The sequence below is a fragment of the Pygoscelis adeliae genome, unplaced genomic scaffold (genome assembly GCF_000699105.1).
Source record: "Pygoscelis adeliae isolate BGI_AS28 unplaced genomic scaffold, ASM69910v1 Scaffold174, whole genome shotgun sequence".
Lineage (NCBI taxonomy): Eukaryota > Metazoa > Chordata > Aves > Sphenisciformes > Spheniscidae > Pygoscelis > Pygoscelis adeliae.
In genome coordinates, this window is record NW_008824676.1 from 5,363,244 (window position 1) to 5,383,089 (window position 19,846).

The following is a 19,846-nucleotide window of genomic DNA, read 5'->3' on the forward strand; positions in this document are numbered from 1 at the left end:
GGGTGGGTGGAGGGAAGGAGCTGAAGCTGCTACAGGCGCTTCCCGAAGCTTGTTTTCCGAAACTAGGTGTTAAAATCTGCTGGTGAACGATTACCCCCGATCACCGGTTGTAAATGCCGTGAGCCGGCTGGTACTGCTTGCTGAATTACGCAGCTTTTAAAATAAGCCAAAGGAATCAGAAAGGCGGTGAGAACGCCCACGGACCAACTCGGACTCTTCGCTAAGAGACTCGCCTCAATCAGGTCTAAAAGTCTCGTGATTTTGGCCCCAGTCCAGCAGTCCACCCCTGTCAGCCTGCTCCTGACGTCATTGTTACTGGTAACAGTTTCCCGTACTCCAGCGGTCCCCGTCCAGAATTTGGCTGCGTGCAGATGCACGGAGACAGGTCCTGCTGGGGGACGCTCACTGCCCCAGCATAAACAGGGAGAAAGGGAAACGGGAACTGTGAGGGTGAGACAACTTGCTGAAGAGTATAGCGTAGGCAATCGCCTGCCAATTTGCCGGCAGAGTTTATCTCATGTCTCAGATTAGTGTTCCTTCGCTAGTGCCAAACAGGTACATCCATATTCATCCGTGAACGAACAGATAAACATAAAATGTGTGCTGCCAGAAATCAAAGAAGATGTGAAACTGTGTTTTCTCTTTCACACAGTTTGCATTTAGCTGACCAAATTCAAAGTCTGTTCTGCGGATGTGTAGGTCTGTGAATCCCGTGTGTTTAACACCTTGCTTTCATAATTTACGATGTATTGAGCTATTCAGTAAATATTATTTACACATACTGAAGCAACCCAAGCTGCAGGAGTGGTTCTTCAGAAGTACCTCTTGGAAGCGGAACTTCCCAGTTCCCAGCCCCAGGGACAGAGGGTGTGCAAAGCATGCTGCCCGCCCCGAAAACATGGCGGTGAAACTAGGAGAGTGGCCTGGGATAGGTCTTGTTCAATAACATGCCTTCAGTGTGCCGACATCTGCTTCGCCCATCACAGGTTGACTGATAGTAAACTTTTTTTGCTCCCAATAGTTCTGCCAAGCCATTCCTGACAATCCCGTACACTGTATAGACTGAATCATATAGGTTGAGTAGCGATACAATAAACAAAACATGATTATTGAATGGGTTTCCATTTAATTTCCAATTTTGTTTCTACAGTAGAGGCTGAATATGCCACAGATCTCTGTAAATTCTTTAATACTTATAAAAATTGTTCAAAGTTCAAGTTCCTGAAGCCGAAGAGTTTCAGCCAAAGTTGTACCCAGCAGCACTCTGGGTATTTATTCTGCCCAAAGAATTTTTCCAGAGATTTCTTTCGTATGGCCCTCATTTTTCCCCTGGACTTTTAAAGTTAATAACAAGCAATTTTTAATAGTTTCAGCTCATGAGTCTTGGTGTATTTATGCAACAACATAAAAGAGCTGCTCAGCATCCAGTTTTGTTAGTGTCTCATAGCTCTAATCTTGACCTAGTTTGTGAATGTTTCATTTATCGGCAGCGGGCTACGCAAACAGCCTCATCTCGGAGGAATTCCAAACACAGGCTTAGTCCAAGAGGGCACAGCTTCTCCAGGGCATCCCCACCTCGCCATTTTTGTTTTTCTCAGCTACTCCCTCCCTCCTAAAAGGTCTTTCAAGCTTCATTTTTGCTTGACAGTATTTCTATTTTTCTTTCATTGAGAAACATTGCCAACAACATATACTTACAATTAGTTTCTCCTTTCTCCTACGAACTGTGACTACAAATCATGCACGCAAATCTTGCAGTATTATTGGGAAGTGTCCATGATGGTATGACTCATTTCTCAGCTGAGATTGCTAATGCTTTGGAAGCTGAGGCTTTGCATTTTTCTATCTTTCAATAAAAATAATCTAGGAAAAGAGACAGGAAGGAGGAGCAACAGAAACGCTGAAAGTAAGTTGAGCACATATTGCTAGCTTCATCAAGATCCACACATAACAATGTAAATTTGTTACACTGGGCTTCTCGGTGCTTTATGGCACTTCTAAGGTAGAGAACAGAGAGAAGTAGGAAATGCTTAATGTCAACATCTGAGAATGCCCTTCAGCCAAAAGACCAAAAAAACCAACAAACCGCAGCCAAAGAAAAAACCCACGTAGAGCTGCACAAGAGTTTTCCCCCATTTAGTTCTAAAACATAACATGACCTTTCATAGTTGCATATAGAAAGAAACTAGCCATTTATACCCCCTACCTCCTGCTATACCTTTACAAGAAGCTCAGGTAGGTGGGCTCCCAGCAAATTCTGAAACTACTTAGGCAGAAGGTGTCTGCTTTCAAGATAGTCTGTTTGCAATACCAGAGTAATGCTGTACCAAATAGCCTGAGAAAACCAACATCAAATGAAAGCAAATAGAGACTTCTGCTGCAGGAGAAGTTTTTTCAAGAACAAAAATAACAGGTTTTAAAGGAAGCAAATTGACCCAGGAGAGGTGAAATACTCCTCCCTGGAGCATGGCACAGGCATCCCCAAGGGAGCTACAAAGCCCGCGGACTCCCTGGGGAGGCTCGGGTCACCACCCTGAGACCCCAGGTCAGGCTAGACCCTGGTAGCACCCCAGAGCTGCTTCAGCTCTGAAAAGCCTCCAGCAAGATACTACAGCTGCTACAAATTCCTGCAAGAAAAAGGAACCGTGGCATGAAATGGGCAGAGCTTGGGGGCGAGAGTGGAAAAAAGAAGACAACTCCTAACCTCTCTAACCTCTCTAACCATCTCCCTAACCAGCCATGGCTATTTTGACTCTTGGCTCACCACACGGTCTCAGAGCAGGTGCTGCCTCCCTCTGCCCACAACATATTTACAGATTGAATTCACTTCATTATTTTCTCGTCATGTGCCCAAGGTCCACCTTCTGCCCAGCTCTTTGTCTCTGCCTCTCCCCCAGCTGTTACCTTCTCAACATCTCATCAGCATACACTTTCAATTCCCTTTGAGACTATTTATAAAGTTGTAAAGGAACATAAATTCACATTTTTTTCCTCAAAATATATTAGAGTTTTGACTACTTCGCAGCATACTAAAACTAGACTCATACAAAGAGGCTTTGAAAAGGTCAAATTCTGTGAATATCCAGTTTCTAACTACATTATATTCAGCTGCGCTTACACTCTTTTTGTGTTCATTTTGTCAGGCTATACTAACAAATGAGTTTGCTGATATTATTTATAGGATAGTAAATCTTATGTGCAACAGTATAAAGTTCATACTAATGAGCAGAAATCCATCACTGATCTGTATGTTCAGTCAAAACAAAAATAAATATCTGAGACTCTGAATACCAAATTCTTAATAAGTACTGAAGATACACAATTTGAGGATTAAATTATTCATAAAATTTCCACTGACTTCAAATAATAAGTATATTTGACAAATTTGTAACTCATTTGTGGTTAATTTGTAAATGGGAAAAGGTAAAAGCTGCCATATATGTGATTCTTGCAATTTATTTCAAATAATAACCTCCTAATTTTAATCAATTTACACTCTTGAAAGTTTCCTAATGAAGCCCAGTTTGATTAGTTTCAAGAAGATTTTATCACATTCCAAACTGATTTACACTGATATGATTTCCCTGCAGTCGGTGGAGCTAAACTGATTTATTTCTGATGAAGATCTAGCCTGCAACAAGGTACTAAAATCCAAGAGGTGGGTTGCACAGAAAGTGCTCACAGCTGGAGGTGCCTGCGGTGGCGTCCCTGGGGCAGGGGAGCACTGGCTGGTAGAGAGGTCATGCAATTATTTCCATCACACCTTGGGTCGCTGCTCCTCTGCACATCCAGTGAAAGGAGGGGTTGTTGGGTATAATCCCGACATAGCATGGAGGTGACACGGTAGAATTCGTTGCACCCATCTCTCATTTTATTTTGAGCATCTGAGGGTCACAGAATGTGGATTTCTCCACACTCCATCCCTTCAGAACAGTGAGATCTTGAACTTTGCAGTGAAGATGTCACTCCTGTAATACATCCAACATGTGCTAACATGTAATTTCATCTTAACAGGCACTCAATGAGGGAAGCTTTATTTTCATGTAAACCTTTTTACAAAATCTTTGTAATCTCAGCCAATTAATGGAATTGGAAAGAGAGAGGAAAAAGTGAAGAACAGAAAGCAAAACCAGAAAGAAAAATGAAGAAATGAAATCCAGGAGGAAAATAACAGAGGAAAAGGAGACAATTAATAAATATAATTAAGTATGACTTGAAGATGTTAATGAATATAGTGGTACTGTGGTCATCAGCGGAAGGCTACAGCATTCAATAAAGATTGTCAGCTTTTGTGATTAAAGTCTCCTAGAAAAGAGTTTGTCATTAGATGTCTGCCCTTGTTCTGCCCTTACATCATCTCCTTTCTTATCCTCACAGCCCTCAGCCATGCTGCCATTCAGTTCCCTGGAGGTTTTGTCCCCTGTCCTCTTCTCTTCTGCTCCCTCCCAGCCACATTTCTGCTTCTTCTACCATCCCTATAGCTTGTGCATAGGTACAGCTTGCCCAGCCAGGCCTCCTGCACCCAAAAGCAGGAGTGAGCTTGCCTCTCTGCTACTCGCAGGTGTTACTAAAGAGAGCAGAAGGACGGCTCTAACACCCTCCCCACTTCCCCACTTCTGCATGAACAGACCTCCAAAGGAGAGGGAATGAATTTCTTCCGTCTCCCGCAGTTATCCCTGTTGGCTGCAACCCTTTCAGAGGCAAACGTGGGGAAAGCAGTCAGGTACACAGCGCTTCCCACCACACCATGCTGGGAAATGATGTGCATCCCTTGGGTGCATACCCAGGAGCCACTGCAGCCTGTCATGCATGCTCTTTGTCTTGGAATCTATGATTAATAGTAATTTGTGCTGTAAGCAATCTCGAGAGATTGAAACCTCTTTTTAATCACATGCTATGTCCCTTCACCCTCAATCTAAATACACAAAATAAGGAGGGGGCCAGGAGGCACCGACAGCTGCGGTGGTTTGTGCAGCACAGGTCAGTGGTGGTGGCAGTAGCAGAATGCAGTTCTCCTGCCCTCCTCTGTCTATTTACTGAGATTGTCCCCCAATAAAGCGAATAATTTATAGCTCTGCATATTGCTAAGCCATTACAGCTCTGGGCTTTTACTCTGAATCATAAAAGTACCTCAGAGGGTTGAATCGATTCTATTAAATGACATATCATCAGATGTCTTTTGTGCCAACACTCTCTTCTCCCCTGCTCTCAGTCCCAGACCCCTGCCAATGACTCACTTATTTCTGAAGTAAGGGAGAGAAAAAGAATGAGAAGGGAATAGTAACATTGCTTCTTTAGATCCCAATTACTAATGCAGACCTTGAATTTGTCTTATGGATGAGGTTTGGCTTCTAGCAAAGTTAGTGAGTACTGCTGCTCTACGTCAATGTGGGGGAAATCAGATTGACTGCACAGATCAATGGCTCAGACACAAAAGCCTTCTGCATGCAGGCTGAACAAAGATCTGTTAAAACGAGTGTTCAGAGAGCTGAAATTCTCAGAACAAGCTAGTATTTAAACCAGACCCTCGGTGTGAATAAATCTCAGTATCTTCTGCTGGAACTGACAGAAAAGATCTAGTGGATTTCCTAGAAAAATGACAGTCTGCTATTCGGGAGCGGCCAGAGAATGAGGATGTTTCCTGTATTGATTGATGCTGTGAAATACTCACCCACAACCAACTCAAGGGTACTTCTTCCAAGAACACAATGCTTGTGACTTTAGTGGAAATGAGAGATAAGGAGAAGATCCTTCAGGCAGCCTGGAAAGAGAGAAGCATTGAATTCCAAGGGCAAGTGATAACAATTTCTCCAGACTTCAGCCAAAAGATACAAGAAAGAAGGAATTGGTAGAACTTTAAAAAGCCTTTGTAGATTTTAAATCCAAGGCTGTCATCTCTTCTGAAACTGGGAGTTCTACATGAAAATAAAGATTACCTCCTCTGGGATGCAGAGTGAGGGAAACAGTTTTTAACAGATATCACCCTCGTTGTTGCCCCGGGCCATTCAGATGGATTAATTCCTTGCGTTTTGCTGGCAGAGCCCAGGTAGCAAGTCCCGGCGATGTACGCTCTGTGCAGAGGGACCCGTGGGAGTTACAAGCAGGCCACCAAGTCTACTCCATCACGGGGACTGAGACAGATGGTATATCTGCCAAAGCTGGTGGAGCTGAACATCTGGTAAATGTGTTGATTTAAAGCAGCTCTCAAGCAGCGTCCGCTGCTGTGGCTGAGACGAGCACAGTTCAGAGCTGCTTCCCCGGCTGGAGCCCATGGGGGAGCCGGGGTGGTATTGCCACAGCCTCTTCTTGGAAGCGAGTACCAAATGTTTTGGAAGATGAAGAAAAGCAGCCTCCCTTCTGGGCAACCTGTCAGGGATTGCTGATATCGGGAAGGGAGTCAGCGCCATGGAAGGTTACTGCTACCACTATTTCACAATGATATTTAGATTCCTCTAGGAAGGCTCTGGTCAGGCTTTTATTTTATTTCTTGGCTTTGTCAGTATCTTCTGTCTCTCCCTCTCTCTTTTGAATAAACAGTGTCTGGTTTAAATATAACTATAGTTTAGCTTCTGACTATTCATAGCCAGAGATGAGTAACAATTTCCCCGGGTACAAAGAGCACACAGGGAGAGTTTACCAGCCCAAAGCTGAGACTACAGCTTTTGTGGCTGCACCCCAGCTAGCTTTAGACTGGCAGTGTGGAGGGCTGGGCATGTTGTTTTCTGTTTTTATTTGGAGTCTGAGACAGCTTTTGTCTCCATTTGTCTATACTTGTGTTGGTACGGAGTGATAGCACACTGCTTAAGGGCCACATAAATATAACCTTAATCATACCAAGTCATTGGAAGAAGACTGGTGGGAGGGGACTGAGGAAAAGATTACAGGCTTGCAAAAACTACTGCAGTTTTTTAATCTGCATGGACACCGCAGAAAAGGCCATGAGCCTGCTATTAAATACTGCTGTTGTGCCCAAGAAAGAGAGTGCCCATGAGCTATGAGGCCGTATTAGCCCAAATACCAAAGCCATTCCCACAAATGCAATGGGAGGTGGCCCCTCAAATCCATAGATACTTTTGAAAAGTACACCACACCACTCTGGAGATGTAATTATTTGTAAGAAGAATTAATTTCAGTAGAAAACAAATATTTCTTGTGTGTGTCAAGCCCACGATGCTAGAAAATTACTGCTGACAATGCTGTCAGGAAAACTATCCCAGTATGCCTCACGTGAAAGGCTAAGCGAGACAGCATGCTTGGTGGTCAGATACTGAGGATACTGGAGAATCAATTTATAACTGTAAACCTTGTCAGTTTTTACAGCTGAAATCCCTGCGAAGTGGCCATCCTGCCAACAGCAGTGAGATCACTCTGCTTCTGCCAGCCCTTTCTTGGACAAAAACTTTGCAAATGAGGCCAGAGTTTGCCTATGTCTTTTAGTCATACAGCCTCCTCCACCATACAGGTCCCTTCAGTCCTGTGACTTTTGGTTTACCTAAAGAATTAACGCTTGATATAGTAAGGCCTGGTTTACACCTTAAGAACTGAGGAAATTTCTGCTCGTTGATAAAATTTGACATGTTTTATCTGTGCCCTGCCAACAGAGTACTAATGGGAATCCAAATGTTTTTAGAACTTTTTAACTGCCACACAAACCGTCAGGAGAGATACTCTATCTTTAAATCAGAAAATAGCTTCTTTCTTGCTATCTTATCAAACAGCACCACATAGTCCTACAAAATGTATCCCGGCTGAACTACTAATGGGGAGATGTTTACATACTAGACGGGAAGCTATGAGACCTGATTTGGGTAATCACAGGAAATGAGGGAAGCAAAGTGTGGTGGAGAAGGAATTCCAGACCTGGTCTGAAGAGGAAAGAAATTTGGATATGAAGGCTCCTCTTAAAAGCACCAGGAGCACAGATAACAAGGCTTGATGAATATGGGTGGAAGAGATGTTGTGACCGGTGACAAAGTGATTATTTCACTGGTACATAGAAGATCATGAGAAAGTTGTTAATATTCATTTTATTTGTCAGTTTGCCATTTCCCCATCATTTATGTTAAACAAAATATTTAACAGTTTATGTAAGTGCAGACAAAGAAAAGCTAAGGATCTGTGAATTAATGGAAGCGCAACATGCTCTGTATATATTTATATACAATACAGTAATTTACCCTGAAACAGACCAATGGGAAAAGTCAACAGTTTTTGTTCAAAAATAAAAGAAATCTGAAAGTTTTGGAGATATTTATGCTTCTAACAATCCAAGAATGTTGGCATATAGAATATAATTACATATGTATTTATAATTTTCCCATTACTCTTTAAAAGATGCAGTTGATTCTTACTTTGAGAAAGAAATAACAGTATTAATAATAGCCAAAAGCATGTCTCTGATCCTCAGCCCTTGATGTTTTAGTGATCCCATAGAAGAAGAAAGGCACTGCTCTGCCCCATAAAGTGCACTGGCTGCACTAGGCTGATGGAACTTTACCCCTCTCACCCCCTTTTGCTTCTGTGTTTTTCTCATTTCAGCTGTCAGGTACTCGTCCTCTCTCTCATCCTCCATGTCTTGCTTTGGTCGTGACATGGTGGATTCCCACCTCCGTCCACCCCATGAGTGCCAGCCGTTGCTGCCTCCTTTTACCTTTTGCCAGAAGCATCTTCCTTCTTTCTCCTACACTGTCCCCAGACTTAGGAGGTGTCTGAGAGAATGGTCTCCTTCACCTCCATCCTTAAAACTCCTTTGCCTTTGTGTCTACAGGACAATCTGACACTGTTGAGATGACTGGTACATGGATAACTTTGTCCATCACCTGCAATAATTGTCATCTTCTTTCAAGCATGTTTATAACTTTCACACTAATAGCACTTGTGGGCTTCACTCCTATTAATTCTTTTGCATTCTTGCAGCTCCTGGGACAAGCCTCTGACCAGAGCCGGGAGGCACTACCTCAGCAGTCTATATATTGCAGCAGAAGTATGTGGTCTTTTTATGTAAGAAAGCCCATCCTGATCTGAAAGTTTAAATATAGAAAAGACAGAGTGTTTTATCCTTGCCTTACAGAATATCCACTTGGATTTAGGAGCCAGCTCAGAGAGCCTTGTTCACTCGCTGAGTTCAGCATGGTGGTAATGTGCTTAGTTACAGTCTGCTCTTGAAAAATTGATTCCACTTTCAGAAATATTACAGATTCTAGGGGCATTCACCGCTGTAAATATAAGGAATATTGCAAAAACCTGGGAACCGCAATGATCTTAACATCCTTTCCAACCTAAATATTTCTATGATTCTATGAAATCATGAAAACCATGGTCAGCTTTATAAATGTGCTCATCAAGTGTTCTAGTTCATTTGAAGGGAAGGAGCACAAGCCCTAGGTATCTGCAGGCTCATTTCATCCAGATTGCTCTAGTCCAGGAATATCTCAGAAGAAGAAATTTTCTTACAAGTTTTTGTATACTTGTTTACAAACCTGTTGGAAACAATGTTAAAAAACAACCTTTCTCAGCAGCTCAGCCTTTTCTGTTTTGTTTTTAAGTACAACTGGCATTCACATAATGCTCTTCCTCCTTCTCCCGAGTTGATGGAGCGTGTCCAGAGAAGGGCAACGAACCTGGTGAAGGGTCTGGAGAACAAGTCTTCTGAGGAGCGGCTGAGGGAACTGGGACTGTTTAGCCTGGAGAAAAGGAGGCTCAGGGGAGACCTCATGGCTCTCTACAACTACCTGGGTGTTGGTCTCTTTTCCCAAGTAACAAGCGATAGGACAAGAGGAAATGGCCTCAAGTTGTGCCGGGGGAGGTTTAGATTGGACATGAGGAAAAATTTCTTTACTGAAAGAGTGGTTAAACATTGGAACAGGCTGCCCAGGGAAGTGGTTGAGTCACCATCCCTGGAAGTATTTAAAAGATGTGTAGATGTGGCACTTAGGGACATGATTTAGTGGGCATGGTGGTGTTGGGTTGACAGTTGGACTCGATGATCTTAGAGGTCTTTTCCAACCTTAATGATTCTATGATTCTATGATTGTATGATTGTGGCCAGCACCAAAGATGCATCCAGAACTTCACACCTGAGAGAGACTCTGAGCCACGTAGCCATCAAGGCATCATGTGCTCTAAGACCCCTTCATCCAGGACCATAAAATGGAAGGGTAACAACCTTGTGTGTCCCTTGATAAACAAGCCTTTGTAGGAATCTACATGGGAGTCAGGAGGTGTGGGCCAGCACTTTTGGGTCTAGCTGAGCTAGCACCAGGCCTGAGCAGCTGAGGGGAGAGTGCCTCTTTCCTGTGCACAGTTCTGCTGAAGTCTGTGCTGCTGTTTCTTCCCACGTGGCTAGCTAAAGGACACTGGCTGAGAGGTGTGTGCTGCATACTGTGAAAAGATTTTTAAAATCCCATCCATTTTTCTACCCAAACTATAGGAAGCATAGAGGAGAAGAACAAGAATGAGAGGAAAAGGAAGGAATCCCTCCCTTCAACTTTAAACAGTCTTTTTAAAGACTGTTTTTAGTTTGTATGATAAGTTTGGATTCAATATTGGGGTTTTTTATTTGCCTGATTTTTGTTACTTTGTTGCTGTCCATTGCCAGGTCCGTTGTGGGAGCATTCCATGACCATCGCAACCTGCGTCAGGCTGGTTATTTCTATGGGAGGGGAATGTGGCAGGTCCAAGTGGTAGCGACAGAACCCAGGAGCTTCTCAAACCATGGTACCTGCTGCTGTGAGCAGGCAGCACTTTACTCTGATCTTGCCTTTTGTGGTAAAAATTCAGACCGATATATGCATATGCAGTGACAACAACAACAGAAAGCAATTAACAGGAACCCAGTTGGACTTACAAGCCACTCTTCCCCGCGACACAGCCTAGTTAAACATGTCCCTAAATATAATTTGCTACTAAAGAGAAGACAGGAGAAAAATACATGGCATATGTTAGTCATATCGCTTAGTGTACTCCTTAAAGATTCTCATAAGCAGTGGTGAGGAGGGCAGTATAAGGACATGAATAGAATAGAGTAGAAAAGAATAGAAGCAAAGTGACTCGTGAAGTGAAGAAAACCGATCAGTGGCCATAAAATGAAATATCGCAATTTCTATATCATGGCATGCCATAAAATGAAGAGACGTAAAACCTCAGAGAAAGAAATCGTCTGTTTTTTTTTTTTTTTTTAATTTAAAATACCAGTTTTTAAAAGGTTCTGTTAATCTTTTTGCGGACGCTAGATGGGGATCTTGAGTCAGCCATGCAAGGGACTCCTTTATTCTGCTTTTTCTTTATTTTAATCTGTTTTATCATGGACAGAGTACATGCAATGCAAGTTTACTCTTCAGGCATTTATATTTTTACTAAGGTTTTTTTGGGGGGGAAGGGTAATCTACGGTAAATAAATATTTACTTTTAAACACAGAAGTTTAATTAAGGTTACACTGCATCTTTCAAAAGAGAAGGGAATGCATCTGGAACTGTGGAGCACATGCTCTTCTTCGTCTTAATTATTTGTTTGATTCCAATGGCACATCGCAATTGTTTTCTCACTTTTCAGTGCAGGATGCGGTTTACAGTGACAATTGCCTTACCGCCATGTAGCACAGATTATGACAAGGGGAAAGACGGCAGAGTCGCTCACTTGCAGCAGTACTAATGACCCAAGCATTGTTATTTCCATAAATGGGATCTTTGTGTGCTAACTAAACCTGAGCAATACAACTGTGGAAGCCGCTTTCCTTCAATCTTCCCCAAATCTCTGTATGACTTGTACACACGATAATAAATTAATCTCTCTTGTTAACATGTTGTTGTTTGTTTAGTAAGTACCTCTTTCTTTCATGCAATGTCAAGCTCAGCCATAAAATGTGAATCATATTTTGAGCCATTGTCTTAAATAGTTCCTTTCTTGATGGATTTTTTCTTCTCCTTCAGTAAACTGGGCTTCTGCAAATTGCTTTGCGGAGTAGCACATAAGGCACTGACCTCAAGCCTTTAGACACTGCTGCAAATTGGTCTTGACTAAAATGAGCCACACTAGTGGACACACTAGTCCACATCATATAACATGCAGTTTGGGATTATTGCCAGTCTCTGCCCAGAAGGTACCCAGAAATGAATTAGTGAAAGGACTGAATGACTTCTTGCTGCTTCTCCAGAGGCAGGGTATATCCAAGGTGAGATGGGATCATTCCTCGGGCAGCAGAAAGGAGAGACAGTAAAAAAAATAACCCTGTAGTGGGCCTGTTGTTCTCAGTGTCTGATGCCATTAATGTTGGAACACTCTGTACTGAAGCATGCTGGTGGTTGAATAATTCGTGCTGCAGAGAAACAAGCTGAACACGGAATCAGTTCTTTTAAAAGGATCAATTTTTAGAATGTATTATAAATAAACAATTGTTTCTCGATATGGGGAATGATTTTATTTGATGGCACACAGTGCTGCTTCTGCAGAGCAGATTGCTCTGTCAGAGCAAAGGGAAAAAATAATATATTATAGACATGAGATGCATGAAAAATGTCATTAAATAAGTCTTTACCAGCCTTGAAATGGGGATGGTTTGCATAATTGATTAATCATAAGGGGACATTTTTGGTCACAGACATTATCATTAGTAGAGCTCCAAAGTTAAATAATCTTTATACTAATAAAAAATGCCATTTTCCCCTCAGATCTTTCCAAGATCTCTTCTTTCTTTTAGTCTCTCTGACTTTTACAGGCCTTAATAATTGAACGATATTTAACTAGAAGTGTGGGTGATGAAACCATTGTGAGCAAATTTATCCCCACGGCGCTCTGCAAGAGCGGCAGCACGCTCGGGCCCAATCCTGCGAGCTCGGCCGTGGTGCTCCACCTGCCTGCACCAGCGGTTTAGATCTGGGCTTTTCTCTCCAAACTCTGTGCAATGGGAACTTCCTGGATTTCCTTCTTGTAAAAGAAAAATATAAACGTGCCAAGCAGCATCTCTGTGCACCCTTTTTTATTCCGGTGTTAAAAGGCAACTCTCCTGACTGTTCCGAAAATTATTCTGACAGATGATTTCACCTCCTTGTGAAACTGTGGGCATGACAAACACATACACACGCTTTGTGAGACAGTTCGTGGTCCTGTAGGATGAATGTCGCTGCATCTAATTCAGAGATATAATAATAAGGGTTTTTTTATTGCCAAGGATTTAATTAAGGGAAACAGCTTTAGATACACAGTTCTCAGAAGGATTTGCTTTAGCCTGCTTTCTTTAAGGCTGTTTTATATTGAATAAAACAGGGATTGCCTGGAGCAGGAGTGGGTTAACCAAGGCTTGCCATACCTGATTTCATTCATGAAATAAATGGAGTATGGTCCTAGCCTGTTCCCACACAACGAAGTGGCCATCTTCTCTACCTCTCATTTACTGTAAATCCTTCAGGAGGTACAAACTGTTGGGAATCATGTCCATGACAAAAGGAGGAATGTAGATGTTTGACATTGTACAAAAGAGGATATTTGGTATTTTGCTGTGGCCAGTTTAATTTGGTTTATTTAACTGGGAAATGATCCTTAAGTTGAGACATATAGTACCTTCTTATCACAAATGTCCTTCTCAGGAGATCTCTAATCAAGTGTTGCAGTACACTGCAGACAGGAAAATGTGGTCAAAAGTTCATTTATTACTCCAATTTTTTAATGTGAAAATAGGGAAGTATTCATATACCTTAGTAACATATTGTAATGGCTTCCAAACATGAGCATAAAGTTGGGGTAAAATTAATTCCAGTCCATAAAACTTTCTGATTTGTGTTTGTGTATTTATATACAGAACATAATATATATGCAAACACAAGCTCACTATTCACACTAACTTATATATGTACTGAACATAATTACACAGAATTGAATAGTGATACATATGGGAAATACATTGTGTAAATATTTAAAGGACAATGCAACAAACTTATTTAAGAGAGAATTTCAATGCATTTAGATATAAATTGTTGTAAAAATCAAGATTTCCTTCATGAGTAATAGTGGTCATATTTGTAACTACTGCAATGTGAGGAACTGTTTGCTAAATCTGTAGTTCTAGTTAGCCAATTTCAAAGCTGCATCTGAGTGTTTTGAAGCAAACCAGATTTTCAGTTTCTTACCAGTTGTTTTTAGTAGAGTGGAACTGGAGCAATGCAGAGATTTACATCTTTTGAGATCCCATTTGGCAAATTTATATATGCCTTTGGCTGTGAAGAACACAAATGGTGATTACTGAATACCATAACTAGTACTTAAAAAGTCCTGACCATTCTCCTCCAAATTTGCTTCTGTTCTATCTATATTTTATTAGTTCAATTTCTCAGTCTGATATATATATATAAATTTCTTGAGATTTATTTCATTATCTTGTAGGTATGTAAAGCAAGTATATTTTAATCCTGTATATGTCTTAAAAGATCTGTTCTATAAGCAGGGATTTGCAACTTAGGCAAAAATTTTTTTGTATGCTTTTTTATCAAGCTTTAATGATGGCTGTATTGAAGTTCATCTCTTCCTGCCTGTTTTGGTACTCTGTTTTTCTGTATCAGCCTGCATTGGCTGTCCACTATTATCAAATATTTGTATGAACAGGAACACATTACAGTGCTGCAATATGCTCAACCAGTGTGACATATATTTATTTTGCATTTTGCATCTGAAGTTTTGTGGTAATTTAGTCTCTCAACCCACAGCTGTGATTTACTAACATGGTATGACTGCATTAGAGGTGCAGAGACACCGCTCCCTTCTGAATCCACCTGCCAGTATGTTTTAATAACAATCCTAACAGCTCATTGAATGCTGTGATTATTTTTTTCTTCCAAAGAAGTTGTTCAACAGATATATCCTTTCTTCCACTTCATCTTTTCTTTGTGTGCTCCAGTTCAAGAAAGCTTCCCACCTTCTGTATTTAGGCAAGTTTTGAAAAGCTTACTTTAATTTTGACAGACTCAAGCATTTTTCTGAATTTGGTGTGAATATTCCCAGGAATTGAATAATTATTTAATATTTATATTATGAATGCATGACGACAGGCATACTATCATGACATTTAAAATAATCAAATATTTACAAACACAGTAGTCATTTTTGTCCAGCCCTGGAAGAAACCAGAGTTCAACTGGTGTAAGGGGGAATACTTTCTCTTAAAAGTATGAGGTTATCATGGTCTCAACCCATGTAGAGTACTAAAAATCCATTGGATAAGCAATGACTTTCAATCACAAAAAAAACAGGTTGCCTTCAGACTAGTGACCTAGATAAGATGGGATCTGTATTCCATTATCACTCCCTAAACTACCTAGTCATGCATGGCACTTTATCACCTTTCATATCCCAGTGTGTTATAATATGCTGCTAGATCATATAGCACTGGATACTGCAGCCTAACGTGTTATTCCTGTATTTATTATGCTTTATATTTACTATGCCTTTGTGAAAGAGATGTCTAGCCTACTGGTCTTGTTGCAAACTGTAAGAAAAATAAAAAAATAACTTTTCCTGTGACAGTACAATTAAACCTCCAAGAGAATGAAATTTCTCTCCTTGACACGTAGAGTTCTGTATAGCCAGACAGGACTGATTCCCATCTACCTCGTCATGCACATTCTCCTAATGCGTATTAAATGTACATTGATTCAGTCAGCTACTAATTCAGGAGCCTGAGTGATTTGTCCAGGGAGGGAACAGAATATCTCTACCTGGAAAGACCGGTGTTGTCCACAACCTACTAGGTTAACCTATTCATAGAAAGCCCACGTTATTTCTGGCACAATTCTGTTCAATATAGATACTTTTCACGGAAAATCTGTTTCCAGTATTGTGCATATGCCACTATCCCCTCTCTTGTCATAGTTGAATGCTGACATAAATCTTTTTCTAATAAAATGAACTATTCAAATTATTTCTTTACTGAATGATGTCTGAAACAGATGTATTTTAATCTGCTGGGCATAGAAAATGAAATTTACATGTCAGTGAGGTCTTTCTGGTTAATAAATGTTTTAAAAGAGAGAAAGCAGGAAGCTAAATATATGTAAAATGGCACTGCTTTGCATAGGGTGCTTTTAGCAGAAAATACAATATTCTAATACTAAATTATATCTTATTTATGAGACAAAAAGTACGCATATTTTGTCATAACAAATATCATCCCTGTAGGGGTATCATATAAAACGCTGGAAAGAATTCTGATTTCACCAGCAATACTTTCCTTGTGCTACTCCCAGTAATATTTCTTTCTTTTTTCCATGTGGGAACAGCATCTGCACAAAGCATTTTGTTTATTATCTCTCTCTGTGTGTAATTTTGAACTCATTATGTTTTCCTATTATTTTAGCTGTTTACATAGCACCAATTTTAGTACATTACTGCAGCTTCTTACTCTGATAGAGCTGGATCCAAAGCCTACTGAAATCAGTGGAGGGACCCCATTAGCTGAAGTTGACTTGCCATTGGGAATGGAAGTTAAGACAATGAAGAGTTGGCTTCAGTGTCCCCTGGAGATTCAGATGGGTTTCCAAGTAATCACAAACACTTCTAAAAATAGCTGGATATGTTGTTGAAATTTTAAGTTCCTCATCACAATAGTGATACTCATTTTGTAGCATTATTTGGTAGGCAGGCAAAGAACATACCTATTAAAAATGAAGCTTTAAACCCGATTTATTTTACTGTCTGAACTGTTGCCAAATTTGATAAAGGTGCAACAGCAGAGTTAGCCTAAATTGCCAGTATGGAAAGCCCACAGACAGCCCTGCAAAAGGAACGCTGCCTGGCTGGGCTCTGCCACACGCCGACATCTTCAACCAGGTCCTTCTCCCAGCCCCTTCCTCCCTCTCTTCTCTCCCTCCCTGGTCCCTGCTGCTCTCTTCCTCGTCCTCATCCTCGTCCTCGTCCTCGTCCTCGTCCTCGTCCTTGTCCTCCTCGTCCTCGTCCTCGTCCTCCTCCTCCTCCTCCTCCTCCTCATAATAATAATAATAATAATAATAATAATAATAATATTAAATAATAATATAAAATAATGTCCCCATGCTCAATACCTAAGGGATTCATCCCCAGGAAATAAAGTGGTAGCTGAGGTGACACGTACTGTACCTCAAGCAGGACAATGCTGTGAGAGAGTCTCTCTTCATCAGAGTCAATTGTCGGACAGTGCAGGAATTTTCTCCTGAGCACACCTCTTCTCCCGTAAAAAATGGGACTTAAACACCACAGTAAAAAGAGAAATGAAGAGCTCAGTTGTTATCTCATCCTGATTAAAAAGTGCTTCAGTCTGTGTAAGTTTTCAGCCAGAGAAACTCAGCAATGATGTCCAGGTTCATTTTTTAACAATTAGCAACTCTGAGCCTCAGACTGACAGATTACCACAGTTTGGCAGTATCACCAATAGACAGGGAGTTGTGAAATTGTAAGACATTATTGTATTGTTGGTAGCCTGAGTAAATCTAAATCTTTTCAAGCTTTGCTTCAGTGGGTTAATTCCAGGACCTGAATTACAAGTGCAATTTGAATTACATTGCAAAGACTGAACTTACTTCACTTTAGCAAAGTCCTTTTTCTTAAGATTTATGAATTCCAGTTATTTTGAAATCCTGAAATGTTGAAATCTTTTGATACCTTTCTTATTTCCAAGGAAAGACGGGTAAAGGTTTTCATTGACTTTCCCTGCCAGCATCTCTTTATTTAAGTGAGTGTGTTTCGTTAACTCTACCTTTATTTTGTGGTATCTCAGCTGCTGCTACACACTGTGTACATCCACAGGGTTTTTTTATTCTCCCAGCCCTAAACCTGAGATATTACAATAGCAGAGGGAAAAAACCTTGACAGAATCAGAAAATAATAAAAAGAATATGAATCAAATAAATGTTTTGTGTATATTTAGGGCAATTGAAGACACCTGCAAAATACAAGGATAATTTCAGTTTGTCTCTACATATTTTGTCTGGGATTTTTAAAACACTCAACTGACTCTAACTAATTAAGTCTCAAAGCTTGATGCTGAGCTATATGAGGCAGGGCAGAGGACATCACCCATCTTGTAGGGGAATGAAGCGAGATGCGGTTACATGATTTGCTGGGTGCAAGAGATTATTAAATATTGGATTTGTGAATACAGATACATATTCCAGTTACAGTTTAGCCATTAGGATTGATTTTTTACCAAATAACAACAGCAGTCACAATAGAGAAAAAAGATTCTGCAGTGAAGTGTCTTGTACAATAATTTGTTTCATCAGTAGCTTGTTGTTAAAAGAAACCTGTATCTGACAATCACCCATACAAAATTTTACTTAGAGTAACTGAGCTATTATTGAGTACTGGCTTGAAACTATAGTTTTTCAGGTTATCGAGGTATTTATTATACATTCTCCAGAATAGGAATGCTGACTGAGTAATTGTTGCGGAAGGCAAAAAATACAGGTTAATATTAGCAGTTCAAAAGCTCAAGAATTTTTTTAAGAGCAACAGCTAAATGGGGCTGTGGCCCTACAGTTGTTTGCAGTAATCAAGGACTTTTCAATAGACAAGTCTTTATTCAGTTTCTCACAACTGTATGGAACTGAATAATCAGACTGGAAATTGGGTACATACTTTTCAGGTTTCAGCTTGGTTTCTGAGGGCTTCAGTTTTCTCCAGTGTAGCACCAGGATTTTTTAAATCTCATCAGAGAAATTCTATCCGTGGAAAGTAACACTATGCTGTGATGCATATTTCTGCATCCTTGCATTTCTCATGTTAATAAACCAAAAAGAATGAAAGACGTACAAGTTCTGTTGCTACAAATGTTTAGTCTTCCACACCTACCAATTGCAATTTTTTCTTCCCAAAGTGTATTTGTGTTTTCCTTAATCCAGCCTTAATAGACTGAAGTGATGAAGCTTCCTACGCTTCCCTTCAGAGAGCATTGTGAAGTATAATACACACCACTGTTCAATATTTTTCATTACATTCTGGTTGTGTTTAGCTTTTTATGTGAATTCTATAAATCTGATATACAATCTCTTATTTGTAAGAACCCCTCATTATGCTGGAAAAATATATGCTATTAATATTTCCATCCAGTTATGCTAGCCTCCCTTAATTATTCTTACTGACATATATTTCCCATGATTTTAGAACAATTTAATGCTAGGAAAATGTGTCTGCAAAACAAAATTTTGATCAAAATATCTGAGGAGAATATTTTTACCTTATTCTGTCTGGAGATGAATTTAAGATTTGGCTCAAGTCAAATTATGGGTGCAGATAACTTATGTGAATTTGCAGGTTGTGTGCCCCTGTGGTATTGGGTCTGTTTTTCTGTGCTATTCTCTTCAGGTTCTCAGATTTCTCTTACAGTAAATTCCTGGGCATTTTGGGATATAATACAAATAGGGGTAGTAATAGAGGAAAGCAAGACTCAAATTCACTAAAATTTGATTTATGTTGTTCAGAATCCATAATGTTTCAATATCTATAACTCTATGTGCACTGTGTTCCTTATTTATTTGCAAATTCACTTAGTCTTCTGCTCCCTTCTCGTTATATGACGTGCCTTAAATCTCTCAGGGTAGTGCACTACAGCCAGTGATGTACTGCAAGAAATGCCTTATGCAGACTCTGAAGAATGTATTGGAATTGGCTCATAATTATTTAAACAGATATTATTAGATCTCCCTCTGATTACATATAAACTGTCTCCTGTAACCACTTGAATCTGTGAAGCCGGAAGGGAAAGGCTGCACATTCACTGATTCCAGTGGGATTTAGACCTCTAAAACCCTAATTTGTCCCAGATGTGAAAGGAGGGAGGCTCTGACCAGGACTGGTGAGCGGTGTCGCTGACAGCCACATTACATCATA

General features: G+C 40.4%; 1 protein-coding gene across 1 annotated transcript in view; it reads right to left on the reverse strand.

Moving 5' to 3' along the window:
- LRP12 (low density lipoprotein receptor-related protein 12) overlaps window positions 1-19,846 on the reverse strand; it is a 142,191-nt gene that overhangs the window by 102,627 nt on the left and 19,718 nt on the right. Inside the window, exons 4-5 of the mRNA XM_009323134.1 lie at window positions 17,099-17,204; window positions 16,866-16,962 (exon numbers count right to left, since the gene is read on the reverse strand). Of these exons, the coding sequence (XP_009321409.1) occupies window positions 16,866-16,962; window positions 17,099-17,204 (203 nt within the window). The remainder of the gene's footprint in view (window positions 1-16,865; window positions 16,963-17,098; window positions 17,205-19,846) is intronic.